The 15,812-nt window shown below is 37.7% G+C and overlaps 1 protein-coding gene across 2 annotated transcripts; it reads left to right on the forward strand.

Annotated features, from left to right (window-relative positions):
* The first annotated feature begins 1,922 nt into the window (after positions 1–1,922).
* Positions 1,923–14,968, forward strand: LOC144021644 (very long chain fatty acid elongase 1-like). Of its 2 annotated transcripts, none has more exons than XM_077525803.1 (8): positions 1,923–2,287; positions 7,028–7,109; positions 9,281–9,471; positions 9,555–9,635; positions 10,807–10,863; positions 10,961–11,066; positions 11,150–11,289; positions 13,010–14,968. In XM_077525803.1, exons 2-8 carry the CDS (start codon positions 7,049–7,051, stop codon positions 13,355–13,357), a joined length of 984 nt encoding a protein of 327 aa, XP_077381929.1. In that variant the 5' UTR covers positions 1,923–2,287; positions 7,028–7,048; the 3' UTR covers positions 13,358–14,968. The 2 variants fall into 2 exon arrangements, with proteins under 2 accessions (XP_077381929.1, XP_077381930.1); XM_077525804.1 differs by lacking the exon at positions 1,923–2,287 and adding an exon at positions 6,098–6,228.
* Positions 14,969–15,812: the final 844 nt, after the last annotated feature.

Genomic DNA, 15,812 nt, shown 5'->3' on the forward strand with positions numbered 1-15,812 from the left:
CGAGGGAAGGGAAAGGAAAGGCCAACATCTTCACCAATATGTGTGTGGTCGTGAGTGTATCGTCTGTATGTGTTGGTCCGTGACTCACCTTTGCTCCACTTTTGGCTGGAGTGGGCATACAGAAGTTCATATGAAGGAATATTCTTTACACCAAAAAAAATCAAAAAAATCACATGAAATATGTTTTTTTTTCCCCTTCTTCTTTTGGTTTGAAACCAATGATACGTTTGAACCCAAAGTCTGACTTGGAACTATAAACCCATCTTTAACACCATTTTACCTGCCTTTAAACCCAAATTTGAAGCCCAACCTTAATTCAAACCCTAAACAAGCTTGAAATCATAATTTCAAATCCTACTCTCGTCCGAAAACCCCAGTTAGAAACCCTAAACATGTCTTAAATCCCTAATTTGAAACCCCATGCCATTCTCTAAAATGCAATTTGAAACCCCAACTCTGTCTAAAAATTCTAATTATAAAACATAACCTTAGTTTGTAATATTAAGTCGGACTTGAAATAATAATTAGAAACTGAAATCCAATTTTAAAACCCAAACAGGAAACCCTAATCCTAGTTTAAAACACTAAGCCACATTTAAAACCCTAATTTGAAACTCTAACCGTGTCTAAAAATCACAGCTAGACACTCTAAGCCTAGTTTGAAACCCCAATCCAGGTTTGAAACCATAATTTAACATGCTAATCCTTTCTAAGAAACCAGATGAGAAAACACAACTAATTTGAAATTCTAAACCTGCCTCGAAACCCTAATTAATGCTAGTCAGGCACAAAAACTCTGTCTAAAAACCTTGATTAGAAAACCTATCCTCAGTTGAAAACTCTAAACCTGGTTTGAAACCCTAATTTGAAACTCCAACCCTGTCTAAAATCCATAATTGGATAATATAACCCTAGTGTGAAACAATAATCATGGCTTCAATTCCCAATTTGAAACCCTAATGCTGTCAAAAAAACCCATAACAAATTAGATCACCTAACCCTAATTTGAAACCCTAATCCAGGGATCATGTTCATCAAATCAGCTGTGTTGGTGGAGGGAGACATTGAAGACAGGCAGGATAGTAGCTCTCGAGGACCAGGGTTCTTACCCCTGCCCTTATCCATGCTTGAACTGCAATTTGAAACCCTAACGCTGTCTAAAAACCCTAATAAGAAGCCCTAACCTTAGTTTAAATCCCTAAACATTACTTGAAACCCTACATTGAAACCCTAAACCATTCTTTAAACCATAAGGCAGTCTAAAAACCCTAATTAGAAAACCTAATTTTAATTTGAAACACTAAACTTGCCTTGAAACTTGTATTTACAATCTTAAACTTGCCTTAAAACCCCAATTTGAAACCTTAAACTGTAATCTGAAATCAAAACGGTCTAAAAACACCAGTTTTTAAACCCGTTTCAATCCCTAATCATGGTTCGAATCTCTAATTTGAAACCCTAAACAACGTTTCAAACACCACATTTGAAACCTAAACCCTGTCTAAAAACCTTAATTAAAAATGTAGCCCTCATTTGAAACCCCAACCCTGCCTTGACATGCTATTTTGTAACCCTTACACATGCTTAAAACGCTGACTGGAAAACCAAACCATCATTTGAATCCCTGACCCTGTCTAAAAACCTTAATTAGAAAAACCTAGCCCTAATTAGAAAGCCTAGCTTTGTCTTAAAAACCCTATTTTAAAACGCAAAGTCATGCTTAATACGGTCTTGAAACCCTAATTTGACACACTGTAGTGTTTAAAGGCTGCATTTTGAAGGGAAATGAGCAATCTTGTTTCTGGTGTGGATGCATGGCTAACAATGGACCTTTTCTAGGCCTGAGCAGGCCTTGGCCTCTTTAAACCCAGAGAACCCTTCCCACAGCACCATTGACGAGGCCAGCCAATCACAAGCAGGCTGAGTGAGGCCGGGTAGGCGGAGCTTCCCATTGAAACAGGGTGTGGTTCTAAAACTTGTCACTATTCTACTACTTCCAGCAGGGCTTTAAATGGAGCAGAGTGATTGGGCTCCCGCGCTAATCTGACGCTAACTCCTGCGCATCTGGAGTCCCCCCCGCCAGCCCAGCCCAACCCCAAGCCCACTTCATCTATCTCTTTGGAATACTTGTACCCGGGAAGCGGCGGGACGCTGACCTGGAGACGGGAAGCGGCGCTGCGGTTTTGGCCGGCTTCCACCTGCTGCTCCTAACTGACTGGTTTTGGGGATTTGTTTGTTTGAGCGCCCGCCCTGGCTGTTACGGGAGCAAGAGCTGAGGACTCAGCAGGTGAGTCATGACCTGGATGTGATGACGCTTGCAACACCTTTGCACATACTTCCCCACTTGAATGCTTTTACAACAACTTGTACTCAACTCAAGGCAAATTGGAGAAGAAGTTTTGTACAGCATTTGTCGAGGCCCATGTTTTAATTTTGTGTTTGGTTGAAGTAAGTTCCGGTCATGTGTGCTGTTGTTTGTCAGTAGTTTAGGTCAAAGTTGTGTATTCTGGTAGCCATGAATTAAAAAAAAAAATGTAGACTGCATTAAAAAGTTAAAAGATAAAGTTGAAATAGTGAAAGGTGTCACTCGTTTATTTATAATTTTCTGAAAAACAACCAAGAGTTGAATAAAACTAAATATTCTTTTACATAAAAAAGCAATATTACAATATATTTAACCATTTTTGTTAAAATTTTCAAGGATTGGTACTTTTAAATTGTAAAAAAATAAAATAAAATAAAATAAAATGTTGTGCTCCACGCTTTTTTCCATGCTAAATTTGAAAAGAAATTGTCTTTCTATTTTAAATAATTCTATTTTTTTTTTTTATTGAAAATATCACACGATTTTTTTATAATAAAAAAATGAATGGTGCAATGTATGACAATACTATTTTAATTTTTTTTTTTTCATAAATAATTTAAACGTTTAAACCCTTTAAAAATATTCCAAAAATGTGCTGTACGTGCTGGGGAAAAAAAATTTCACTTTCATTTCTGACAGAAAAAAAAATACAACTTTAATGCCCCAAGATATTGGCTCTTTTTATTTTTCTTTATTTTTCAGACTTTTCAATTTAATGATTAAAAAAAAAGTAATACAATAAATCACACTACATTTCATAAGTAAAACATTCAATTTGAATGTAAAGAAGTTAATGGCAATTTTCATTCAAAAATTAAATTACAAAAGCCTGACTCAATGGGTCAATAATTATGCATTTTTTTGGTATATTTTTTAAAATGTAAATTCAGTGGGAATGTTAACACAAATCTGAGATTTAAACAATTTCCCCCTCCTTTTAATGCATTTAACTGCTTAGCATGGATCTTTAATACATTGACGGTGATGTGACCTTTGCACTCCATCCATTTTACTCTATGCAACCCTCAGGGGTAAAATTCTATACATACGTCCCTGGTTGATGTTGATGGTTGATGATCTTACCGGCGTAACAAAGTAGCCTGCACAGATGAGCTTCTTTTCCGACGTGAATAAGGTGGTATGCGGCACTTTCCAAACATGCCCCTGGTGTTTAGACGACACTCTCCCGCCCTGATAAACCACTGTCACTCGGCTCCATGTGGGCCAGGTGCTTCGCCTCACCCGTCTGACTTGCTCTGTTAGTCAGCCGGCGAGTATTTCATTGTTCTCGACTGACAACGTGAATGAATGACTCGCTTCAAATTCAGCTTTTGTGATTTCATCTAGGCTTCCCGTGTATGTCGATGGGGGATTCCCGAATCATCCAATTTCACTTAAATGGTCTGAAAATGAACATTTACTTAACAACAAATAATGTATCTTTATTCAGCTATCTGTGACAGCGATGTATAGTGACAGGCTCTTCCACTAGGTGGCAGAAGGTACAATTTACATGTTGTCATTCATACAACTGAATAACAGCTTTTATTTTCAACAAAACGGGCCCAGAATTCACAAATTTGTGAGTAAATTAGTGGTGGGTGGATCAATCACTGAATGTAGTGTTGATAGCATTGCTGTGCATTTGATATTTGAGTTTCAATCCCTCTCTTGTTCGTTTGTGGTATTAAAAATAAGACATTTACTAGAATGGAAAAAAAATATGAATATAATACAGTTATGTATTTTAGTGTATTTCAGTTATTTCTAGTTTGTGTTAACCGTGAAAGGGATACTGGATACTTACCATTGTTTACACTATAGCAGGTGAACAAAACCTTTTAAGATCATGAAAACTCATTCAGATTACACAATTTCGTGATCAGTCAACCTTGAATAGTAAAATGTATCTGTATCGGCCACAGATTGACACCAAATCATGGAGTATTGCACTGCACGAGTGATGTGAAAGGAGATCATCATCTTTTCAGCATCGGCTATAAATTTTGTGGCCTGAAAGGCTGAACAATTAAATGCTTTACTATAATGGTCCTTAACCCTTTTTATGAAACACTAATCCATTTTAAAATCCAAATTTGAAAAAATTAAAATTAAACTTCTGTGCTTAAATATAGGACAATAAAAACTGGACTTAAATAATGATTTAATGTGTATTGTACCTAAATAAATGTTTAAAAACGATTTACAAAAAGTTCTTAAAAATTAAATGTAAATGGGTGAATGTGAAACTTCAATACAGCTGAAGTGTACTTAAGAAATGCAATGTAGTCCTGTACTAACATTATATACAGTTTAAATGTGTGCTTAACTCATTTGCTCCCAATAACGTATAAATACGTTTTTTAATGTTCTAAGTGTCCCAAAGACGTATTTATACGTTTTTTTGTTTTTTATGCTAGAGCATACAGAAGGCTTTGATGCAGCCTCTCAACTGCAAAGAACGGTTGCAGAAATGGTAGTTATTACACAAATGGCCAGCAGGTGGCAGCAGAGCAAAGGAGATCAACCAGGGCCATGTAGAAAAAAAGCTCAATTACTTACAATTTTAAATAGATTTGTGAAAACTGATGAAACTTAGCTCTCTTCTAATGCTAATTACTCCAAAACGGAAACGGATAGAAACATACTTTTTTTTTTTTCCTGATGAAAGAAGAGACTTTAATCTTTCTTTTGATAGGTTCCATGCCTTTATAGCAATCAAACACAATATTCTGTGGGACTTGCAAAATCAGTCAAAATCCAGTAAAACAGCCGGGAGCAAACGGGATTGCTTCTGTGAAAATGGCTGGGAGTGAATGAGTTAATAGGGATGTAACGATAACGGCAATATAGTGATATCGCGATATTAAAACTGCCACCATATATTGTTGTCGTCATGTCGCGATTTTAAAAGCAGCACATCTATTAAACGAGTCAGGTTAATTTTCATTTATGCAGTTCTAGCACCCTCTGGTGGCTAGTTGTTTTGCGCAGTTTAATTTTCACAAGGCATGTTTTGACCCTTTAGCATGTAAGTGCCTCAATATTAAGTCTTATTCCGTCATTCCGTCATGTTTCATTGCAATTTCATACACCGGCAACCCATTGAAAATAGATACAATGCTGCCATCTGCTGGCCATAGTTAGTGGCTTTTTTGATTCCACAACCCATTGACCAGGCAGCACTGCACTTACCCCGGGTTTACCCCGGGTTTACACTGGATGCGGTTGCGGTGCGGTTGCGGTGCGGTCCGGCGACGCAAGCAATTAGATTCCATTCATTCGAATGGTGCAGTTTACACCGCTTGCGGGTGCGTTGCGTGTCGACTGCGTCACGCCGCAGCTGAGACGCAAGGATAGACCTATTTTCTATTTTTGCCGGACGCCGCAGCGGTAGGCCTCCGGCAAATGGCAAGCTAGCACAAAACACATCGAGCGGGACAGGAAGACCGAGGCAGTTTCAAAATAAATTTCCGGTTACCTTTCAGAATAAAACACTCGCCAGCTCCTATTTCGCAAGTTTTTCAGCAATCGTGACGTGGGCGCCGCCGGGCCATGTGCTCATTCACGGTTTAGACACCAGCGAACATGGACGAGGAGAGGTTTATATTGGAGGTGGAAAACCACAAAATAATATATGACACGGCACATCCTTTTTATAAGGACTGTAATGTATTGTGAGTTTGATGTTCGCGATTGCTTGTTGTGCCCGTCTCACTTGCCGTACTGAGCGGCAGCCGGACGCGGAAGACAGAAATAAAGAGTGGACCCGCACTGACCCGACTCTCGTTATTAATATACTTTACAAGGACAACCAAAAAAAGGATGCTGCATGGAATCTCATAGCAGAAGAAGAAGAAAAGGTTAAATCAAAAGAAGTCCACCTCTCTTTCTGCTTCTCTGTTGAGCACAGACTTTCTGTATGTTTGTCGTTGTGAAATGCCACATGATCGCGCGCGCGAGGTCCCGCGAGACACGTTGGGAAGTGGGCGGCGACGGAGCTGCCGGACCGCAGCTGTGCGGAGCCGGTGTGGATTGACAAAAAAATTGACCCGTCCGGAGCACGCAGTCAAGACGCACTGCACCGCAACCGCATCCGGTGAAAACCCGGGGTTAGACGTTGCGCTGCCCATTGATATGAAAAAAAAATAAAAAAAATAAAAAAATGTAGTTGACGTCATTTAACGTTTATGGCGGCATACATTGTGATTTTACTTATAGTTATTAAACGTTTTTTGGAGGTCAAAGAGTTAAAAGTGAAATACAACTGAACCGTGCATCAGCAGAGATGCTCATGGCTACCACGAGAGGGAGCACTTGCACCACTAGTATCACACTTCGTAAATCACTGCTTTACAAAATGGCTGAAGGTACAAATGAATCAATCTGTGTATTCACATGTTGCCATTCAAACAACGGAAAATAGTTTTGTGTTCAATGAAACACGCCCAGATTTGACATTTTGTTCTGTTAAGTTTTTCAAATGTAAAATATTGGTGCAACGCAGGTTGGAAAACTTGAGATGAGCTTTGTGTGTCTATTGTCAGTGTTTCCTTTTAATAAGCCTGTGCAGCTGCCTCCTGTTTGTTCAGGTGAATGGCTAAACTCTGCCTGGACTTGGACAAAACGGATCGTGACTCTGTGTTTCATGTCTTGTTTCAGGAAAAGAGGTGAGCAGTCACCATGCTGCGAGAAGTTGGATCCAATATTTTGGAATTCTACAACGACCTGCTGTCAAAATGCGGTGAGTTTACATTACGCTTGACCTCCGATGACGCTTGTGGATGAACAAAACCAACAAACGTGACGTCAGCACTGTCTCGTTCTAGTCACACCTATGGAACAGTTTAGAGCTGCAATAACCTGACGAAAACGGTCAGATTTGAAGATGCATAGCAGAACTTTAAATTCACTTAAGTCAGTGATTACAAGAATAATAATAATAATAATAATAATAAGTAGTAGAATACAATCCCACTAAACATGAATCCTCTCATGCAGTTCATGTGAACATCATTTAAATAAAATGGCTAACTGACAATCAATTTTGTCAACATTAATAACTTTAAAGTTACTAGTCGTGGATTCTGCCATATTTAAAGATTGTGTCTGTATTTTAATTGTATTTTGCTTTCCTGTTAACTTGTTGTTTTATATCTTTCGGCAGGTGAATTTACATTTTATGAATGAAATGTTCAGTAATGTACATTCACATTGCCCCTCTGTAACAAATAGAGTATACAAATACAATTAATATAGCAGGCTAAACCATGTGGTTATTCTGAAAACACAGCATTTAATGCTCTTTAGAATAGAATAAAACTTTATTGTCCAGCAGAGATGGAAATTTGTCTTCGGTCAGGGCCGGACTGGGACTCATTTTCAGCCCTGGAGTTTCAAGGGGTCAGACCGGCCCACTTTAGTTCACATTTTAATGAACATACACAATTTTACAGTTTGTGTATGAATGCAAAATAGATGAGCATCCACTCCCAATGATATTCATATTGCATTTGATCAAAAATGTAATTTCAAATTGAATGCTCTACAGGACCACAAGTCTGTTTATTTGAACAAGTATGTGAACATAAAATGTGCAAAAAAGGACAAGAAGAAACCAATAAGATTTTATAATAATGGGAGAAGACATTTTACACTTTACAAGTTCGCTGTATAAATAAAGATGACTTGACTTGACTTGACCAAATGAAGTTAAACCAGCAAGATTACGATGGCTAAACTGTACTTCCTGTTAGTACTCTTATTTTTGAAATGTTCTCATCACTCTTGGTGCACTTTTGGAGCAACTGTAATCGTAGGAGGCTTTCCCATCATGCTTTGTTGCTGTTACTAGTAACACTTGTGATTGTGTTTTGCCTCTTTCGTTTGTTTATTTTTGTACATGGGTTAATATGGTTATATTGTTTCTATTCTTGGATTAAAGTTTTGCTACTTTTGATGTTAAATTATTGTAACTCGGTGACACCCTTAGTAACAATGGCAGGCAGTCAGTGTTATAATATAATATGAAGTAAGGGTAAGGGCGATTGGAGTTACAGTTGATTGACAATGAGACAGTCAACATAAGATAAGTAAATACTCTTTATTTACAGGCTGATTATGTCTGGGCTCCACAACTGAAATATTGGCCCACCGGGAATTGTCCCGCCCCTCTAGATGGCCCAGTCCAGCCCTGGTTGTGGTCCGTATCCTAATAGCCACTTTGCTGAGTTGAGAATACTAATGACACTAGGGACAAAGGATTTCTTAAAGGTACTTCACTTATTTAGCCCATTATAGCAATAAAAAGTTAATATTTTGTCTATGATTAATTTGATACTTTCATTATTTTTCACATACAATCAGTACCTTTAAAACCACATTTTGCAACTTGCTGTCGACCGAAAATGACATCACAAGGGCTCAGGTAACCAATCACAGTTCACCTGTTTTCTAGGTTTGGTCATGTGACATTCACAAGCTGAGCTGTGATTGGTTACCTGAGCTCTTGTGATGTCATTTTCAGTGGACAGCAAGTTGAAAAATGTGTTTTTAAAGGTACTAATTTTGTGAAAAATAATGAAAGTATCAAATTAATTATAGACAAAATATTAATTTTTGACTTCCAAAAATGGCTAAATAAGTAAACTATCCCTTTAAATACTTTCTTAGTTGCCAGAAGGACTCTAGCACCTCTCCGGCTCAAACTGGCTGAATAGAGAATGAGAGCTTTGTTTGATGTTTAGATTGCCAGTAAACTTGAACTGAGGGTGGGAACGAACAGCTTCAATCCTCAATCCTTTTTTTTTTTTTTTTTTTTTTTCAGAAAATATTTACCAATACAGTGATAACCGCCTGTAATTGGATCATGTGTTGCGTATTCTGATAATGAAATTCTCCACATGTGCTTTCCAGACGCCCGGGTCATAGACTACCCGATGGTGCACTGTCCCATCAAAATGACCAGCCTCCTGGTGGGCTACGTCATCTTCTCCGTGTACCTGGGGCCTCGGCTGATGGCCAACCGCAAGCCCTTCAACCTCAACAAGGTCATGGTCGTTTACAACTTCGGCATGGTCGCCTTAAACGCCTTCATCGTGTACGAGGTAGGAAGAATGCGCCCTAAAAAGTTTTTGGTGGATCTGGTTGATTTGATTTGAACTTACTATGGACGTGTCTCGGCTCGCAGTTCCTGATGTCCGGATGGGGCACCACCTTCACGTGGAGATGTGATCTTATTGATCCCTCCAGCAGTCCACAGACACTTCGGGTAAGTTGGCAAATCTTTCTTTAAAAGAAAAAAAAGAAAAAAAAATGGCAGCTTTTTTTTTTTTTTTTTTTTTTTTTTTAATTCTAGAGCATACATAAGGCTTTGATGCAGCCTCTGAACTGAAGATAAAGGTTGAAGCAATGGTGGTACAAAAACGGCCAGCAGGTGACAGCAGAGTATAAGAGATCAACCAGGGCCATGTTGCAACAAGCTGTTTTCCCCACAGTTTTTAACAGATTTGTGAATAATGATGAAACTAAGCTATATTCTAATGGTAATTGCTGCAAAATGTAAAAAGATAGATAGAAATGTACTCCCCCCCCCCCTCCCCCAGAGGAATCAAATCAAAATCAGTCAAAATCCAGCAAAACGGCAGCGAGCGAAGGGGGTTTGCTTGAGTGAAAATGGTTGGGAGTGAATGAGTTAATTGTTCAGCACTTTGAGTTGCATTTGAATGTATGAAAGGTGCTATATTAATAAAGTTGGATTGATTGATAATAAAGACAATGGGTTTTTGCTGTTTGAATGAAAAGTTACACAATTTTCATTATTAGTAATAAAAAAAACTTTTTTTTTTTGTTGCTGTTTTAATTGGTGGAAAATAAAATCAAAATTTAACATGAATAAAATGTACTGAGGCAAAGTTTGTGGTTTAAAAAACATGACAATATTTATTTGAAAAAAAAAGTCAAAAATCAAGACAATGTGTATTTGAGGTTTAAAAAAATAATAAAAAATCTTGCGACTGTAACATTGTCAAACAACATTCATCAGTGAAATGCAGTTAAGCAGCTCTTCAAGGTAATTGAACGCAGAATAGAAGTGCAAATGTCAAGCGGTGTTTCATCACCTGCACTTTTCCTAGTGAAAGGTTTTAACAATACTAACTGCGGATGTGATTAAGCAGCAGCAAGAATAGTCTGCAGAAGCAACTATGCTTTGATCCATAAATACTTGACCGGAAGTTTTTCAAACTTAATTTATTTATTTATTTATTTTTAAAAAGGTGGGCAGAGTGAGGAGGGGAGGGGTGTCAAAAAATAGGTGCCACTGCTAAGAGTATATTGGTTTATAATGTACTGTAAAGCTTTTCTAAATATGCAAAGATACAAATAAACTATCCTCAAGTATAACTGTGCCAACACAAGAACTTTTCCTTTCCTTCTCTCAGATGGTGCGAGCGGGTTGGTTGTTTTACTTTTCCAAGTTCATCGAACTCTTCGATACGGTGAGAATTTGTTTCAATCAACTTTTGTGAGATTATGATTGATTATGAATGATTATTCTTATGTCACATAACTGATTCTCAGTCGGCACCATTTTAGGTATTCTTTGTTTTGAGGAAGAAACAAAATCAAATCACGTTTCTCCACGTGTTCCATCACTCGTTCATGCCCTGGTCGTGGTGGTGGGGCATCATGCTGACCCCTGGTGAGGATCAGCTCCAAAAACTCATACTCATTCATATATACTGTAGCGTTGAGCATAATGGTTTTCCCATGACTCCATCTCAGCCGGAGGGATGGGCTCCTTCCACGCCATGGTGAACTCGATGGTCCACGTCATCATGTACACGTACTACGGACTCGCAGCGGCCGGCCCACGCTTCCAGAAGTTCTTGTGGTGGAAAAAATACATGACCGCAATCCAGCTGGTAGGTCTTGCTGCAGGATTTTAAGGGATTTTTTTTGGTTTTGTTTTTTTGGGGGGTGTGGGTGTCTGTCTGACTTCGGAACGGCGGCAATGTAAATTTTATATATATATATATATATATATATATATATATATATATATATATATATATATATATATATATATATATATATATATATATACTAGGGGTGTTAAAAAAAGCGATTCGGCGATATATCGTGATAGTACATCGCGATTCTCGAATCGATTCAATAATCGGCAGAATCAATTTTTTTTTTTTTTTTTTTTTTTTTTTTTTTTTTTTTTTTTAGGATTCACACCTTGAGCATGGAAGAATGTTATATGAACGGAACATTAAGCCTTAATATTTTATTTTAATGCTGTTCAAACATGAAACAGATTACAACCTCTATAAGACTGAAATTTCAGATAAATAAATAATACATTTTCATATAAATCTTACACTCTACAAGCTTACTGATTAGTATTTTCTAAATTTGAATGAAAAAAAATCGCAACAATCGACTTATAAATTCGTATCGGGATTAATCGGTATCGAATCGAATCGTGACCTGTGAATCGTGATACGAATCGAATCGTCAGGTACTAGGCAATTCACACCCCTAATATATACTGTAAATTTCATCTTCCAATTAAAAAATATATACTGAATTTGTATGGATTATGTAAGAATAAGATAGCTAACAATATTTTTAATAATTTAATAAAATGTTAATATTTCAATTTTCAATACAACTTAACTTATAGATTTCTTGAGTATGAATTTGGGCTGTGGTTGGTTTTAGATTAAACAAAAATACTTCACATTATTAGGAATGTATATAGATTTATTTATGAATATGGGCTGACTAAAAGGAAACTACTAATGGAAATGCAATAAGATGAAATACTGTAGAATAAAATATTTATTTTATTTCAGGCAATAGCGTACAGTTGAACACAGGAGCAACAATTCATAATGTAGTTTCATAATATGAACAGAAAAAAAATAAGAGAAAAAAATAAGATAAAAGAGAGGAAAATTTATGATTTTGCCTGAAAGGGAATGGGGAGAAGAAAATTTATTTAATCCCACCCCCATCTCTGATCTATAAAAAGACAAATATACAGTACTTCCTGCAAGTTACAGTTTTTTTTTTTTTTTTTTTTTTTTTTAATCAATATATAATTAATATAATGGCATACCATTAACTGAATTGTTAAGTGCTAATAATGGTGATGTTATAGGTAACATATCACATTCTTATGGTTCATACCAACAATGGTAATACATTATATATTCCAAGAATAAGACTTAAACATGCATATCAACTTTAGAATGACAACAGAAGTAACAGCAAGGACACGTTTGCACCAAGTATTTATAAATTCAAGGTCCTCTGATAGATTGTGACCAAACCATATTTTTATATAACATTTTAAGTCAAAATATTTTGGGATTGCTTATGTTGAGTACCCAGTTTATTACAATATTTAACACCACATCCTGGCAAAAAACGTTTGCGATTTATTCTAAATTTGGATTGAATTTAAGATTTGAGAAATAAATGGGTTTTTTTCTGAATATGGGCTGAATTAAACTATTATACTTTTGCCCCTCTAAAAGAATACTCATTTATTGACTATGAATTTAGGCAAAATGATTATTTTTATAAATAAGTAAACTATAGAATTTGTATGCATCGTGTTGTTTCCCACAGATGCAGTTTATCGTGGTGTCGTTGCACATCAGCCAGTACTACTTCATGGAGAAGTGCGACTACCAGATGCCCTTGTGGATCCACCTGATCTGGATGTATGGCGTGCTCTTCTTCGTCCTCTTCTCCAACTTCTGGCTGCAGGCCTACATCTGGGGCAAACGGCTCCCCGTCAATCACATCAAGAACGGCCGTGACCGGGCACCGCCTACCCTCCCGCTGGCTAACGGCACCCACGGCACCCACGGCACCCACTACCATAACGGCAACGTCAACGCTGACCAAAACAACGACAGGCTGCACAACCACATCAATGGGCATGTGCAAATGGGCAAAGTAAAGGAGATCTAACTTTTTGGGCGGGCTTTGGGGACCGTGAGTGTGTCGCAGTGACTCTACTATACTACTACAGCTACAGAGTAACCAAGTCTATGGAAAGCCCTTTGAGCAATTTTTTTTTCATATCCAACTTAAGTACCATGTACTAGGAAGTTCATTGTCTGCACTAGTAAGACATTTCAACACACTAGTAGAATGACTGTCTTACTAGTAACAGGTTTTCCACTACTCGCGCCAATTTTGGCCTACTAGTATACAATTTAAGCCTTTTTGGTAAACTACTGGACTGCAATAGTAAGCGCACTAGAAAAATGACTCAGGTGCACTAGTAGAATGGTTGTCTTACTAGTAACATTTTTTCCACTCCTAGTGACAATTTTGCCCTATTCACAATTAAACCTTCCCTAGTAAACTACAGAACAACACTACTGCAGAGCTAGTAAGCACGTGCCATACACTAGTAGCATCGTCCACCCCGGAACTGGCACCAAATTGCCCGCTAGTAGTTTGCCTCAGAGAAACATGATTGTCTCACTAGTGTGCTGAAATGTCCTTACGAAAGCAATTTAGGCATTTATTGCTACTACCTTGCTAGTGAACTATTATGTTGTAGTATGAAAGTAACAATACTTGGCTTAACCTATTTTTATTTTTTTTTAACCCTGAAAATGTCTATAACGCTAGAATGACAAAGTTTGTGGAAACCCATTTGAGCATTTATTCAATAGTCTTGATATCCAGCTGTAGTAGTACTCCATGCTCACTAGGAAGACAATTAAGCGCACTAGCACAATTGTCTTATTTGTAATGCCCCCCCCCCCACTACTATATGACTACTAGTGAGACATAACTGTGCACTACTTGACATCTGTGTGCTACTAATACTCCTAGTGAAGTACAAGACGTTAACCTGTTAGATTATAGGGTCACTAGTAGTATTAGTAGCTGTAGTTGTCAACTAGTGCACAGTTTTGCCTCACTGGTAAAATGTATTTGCCTTACAAGTATGCCATAGTTGTTCTACTAGTGAGAAGAGCACAGGCCACGCCTCCTGACATTAGAAAATTTGGCAACTTTTCTACTTTAACTAGTGCACAGTTTCGCCTCTGTCACATGTAGTTATGTACTATTTGGGGGAATAACATTACTAGCAAAACAGTTCAACTAGTGCACCAAATTGTCTTATTTGTAAGGACAAACGGCATACTAGTACATGGAGCAAAGATATGGAATGAATGATCAAACTGCTCTACCAACAAGTCCAGTTGTGTTGATTTACATTGTTGGGACATGATGACATGAATGTTTTTGTTTGTTTTGTTTCGTCAGTGATCTCGTGTTTTTGTCACCACACTGTGATGCACGCGCATGCTTTTGTACGCATGAAGGTCGGTGCTCAATTTTTCTCACGGATTGTGTTCCTTCATTGCAGTTTTGCGGTCCGATAGTACCCCGCTAAGCCGACACCAACCTCATCACGCAGTTTCCACTGAAGACTAGCGCGTGTAAATAACCTGAGAAAAAAAAAGTTACGATTTTCATTTGTACATGTCAAATTTATAGCTTTTTTGTTGTTGTTGTTGATTATTTATCTTTTTGAAATAAACACGTCTTAGATATCAAGGTCGGTGTCATTTGGAAAAGCAGTTGGTGGTTTGCACTCGGTACAGGAAAAAGCCACATTGTTTTGTTTTCGTTGTAAATTTTATATTACAGTAGTATTGGTGAATTTTGCATATAGATGCATAACTCGCTTTAGGCCACGAAGAAACATGCTTGATTCATACTTGATATTTATTTCTTGGCAACCTGAGACCTGTGAAGGATTTTTTTTTTTTTTTTTAATCTCCAATGAAATGGACACAGCTTCAGAAAGTAAACTGTTATTAAATATTAATTGAATATGAAAAGATATGACTGGAACTGAATTGCATATAGCAGGATTATTATTTTTTTTTTGTCATAATTTAAGACTGTTCCCAGTTTTTCTTGTGAGCAATAGGCATGAGCTGATAACCAGTTTGACGAGTCACCCCGGGATTACACCGTCCACTCCGGACGTTTTTTGGGCCAATTACACAGGCTGCGCACAGCTGCGGTCCGGCAGCGCCGTCGCCGACCACTTCCCGCCGTGTCTCGCGTGATCGCGCGTGATAATGTGGCATTAAAAACAACGACAAACACACAGAAAGTTGGTGCTCAACAGAGAAGCAGAAAGAGAGGTGGATTGTCTTTGTTTGAACTCACCGTCCACTCCCACAGCTTCTGCTATAACGTTCCATATGCCATGTCATATCTAATTTTGTTGCTTTCCACCTCGATTATAAATCTCTCCTCGTCCATGTTCGCTGGTGTTTAAACAGTGAATTAAGCGTTGAGCATTATGACGTTTTGCTGACATGATTGCTAAATAGGAGCTGGCGAGTGTTTTATTCTGAAAGGTGACCGGAAGTTTATTTTGAAACTG

The sequence above is a fragment of the Festucalex cinctus genome, chromosome 1 (assembly GCF_051991245.1).
Source record: "Festucalex cinctus isolate MCC-2025b chromosome 1, RoL_Fcin_1.0, whole genome shotgun sequence".
NCBI classification, from domain to species: Eukaryota; Metazoa; Chordata; class Actinopteri; order Syngnathiformes; family Syngnathidae; genus Festucalex; species Festucalex cinctus.

Excerpts from the sequence above, each read along its gene's own strand:
- LOC144021644 (XM_077525803.1), top strand. The coding sequence starts at position 7,049 with ATGCTGCGAGAAGTTGGATCCAATATTTTGGAATTCTACAACGACCTG. Across the intron at positions 9,472-9,554 it reads ACGCCTTCATCGTGTACGAG|TTCCTGATGTCCGGATGGGG; the intron begins GTAGGAAGAATG and ends CTCGGCTCGCAG. Across the intron at positions 9,636-10,806 it reads GCAGTCCACAGACACTTCGG|ATGGTGCGAGCGGGTTGGTT; the intron begins GTAAGTTGGCAA and ends TCCTTCTCTCAG.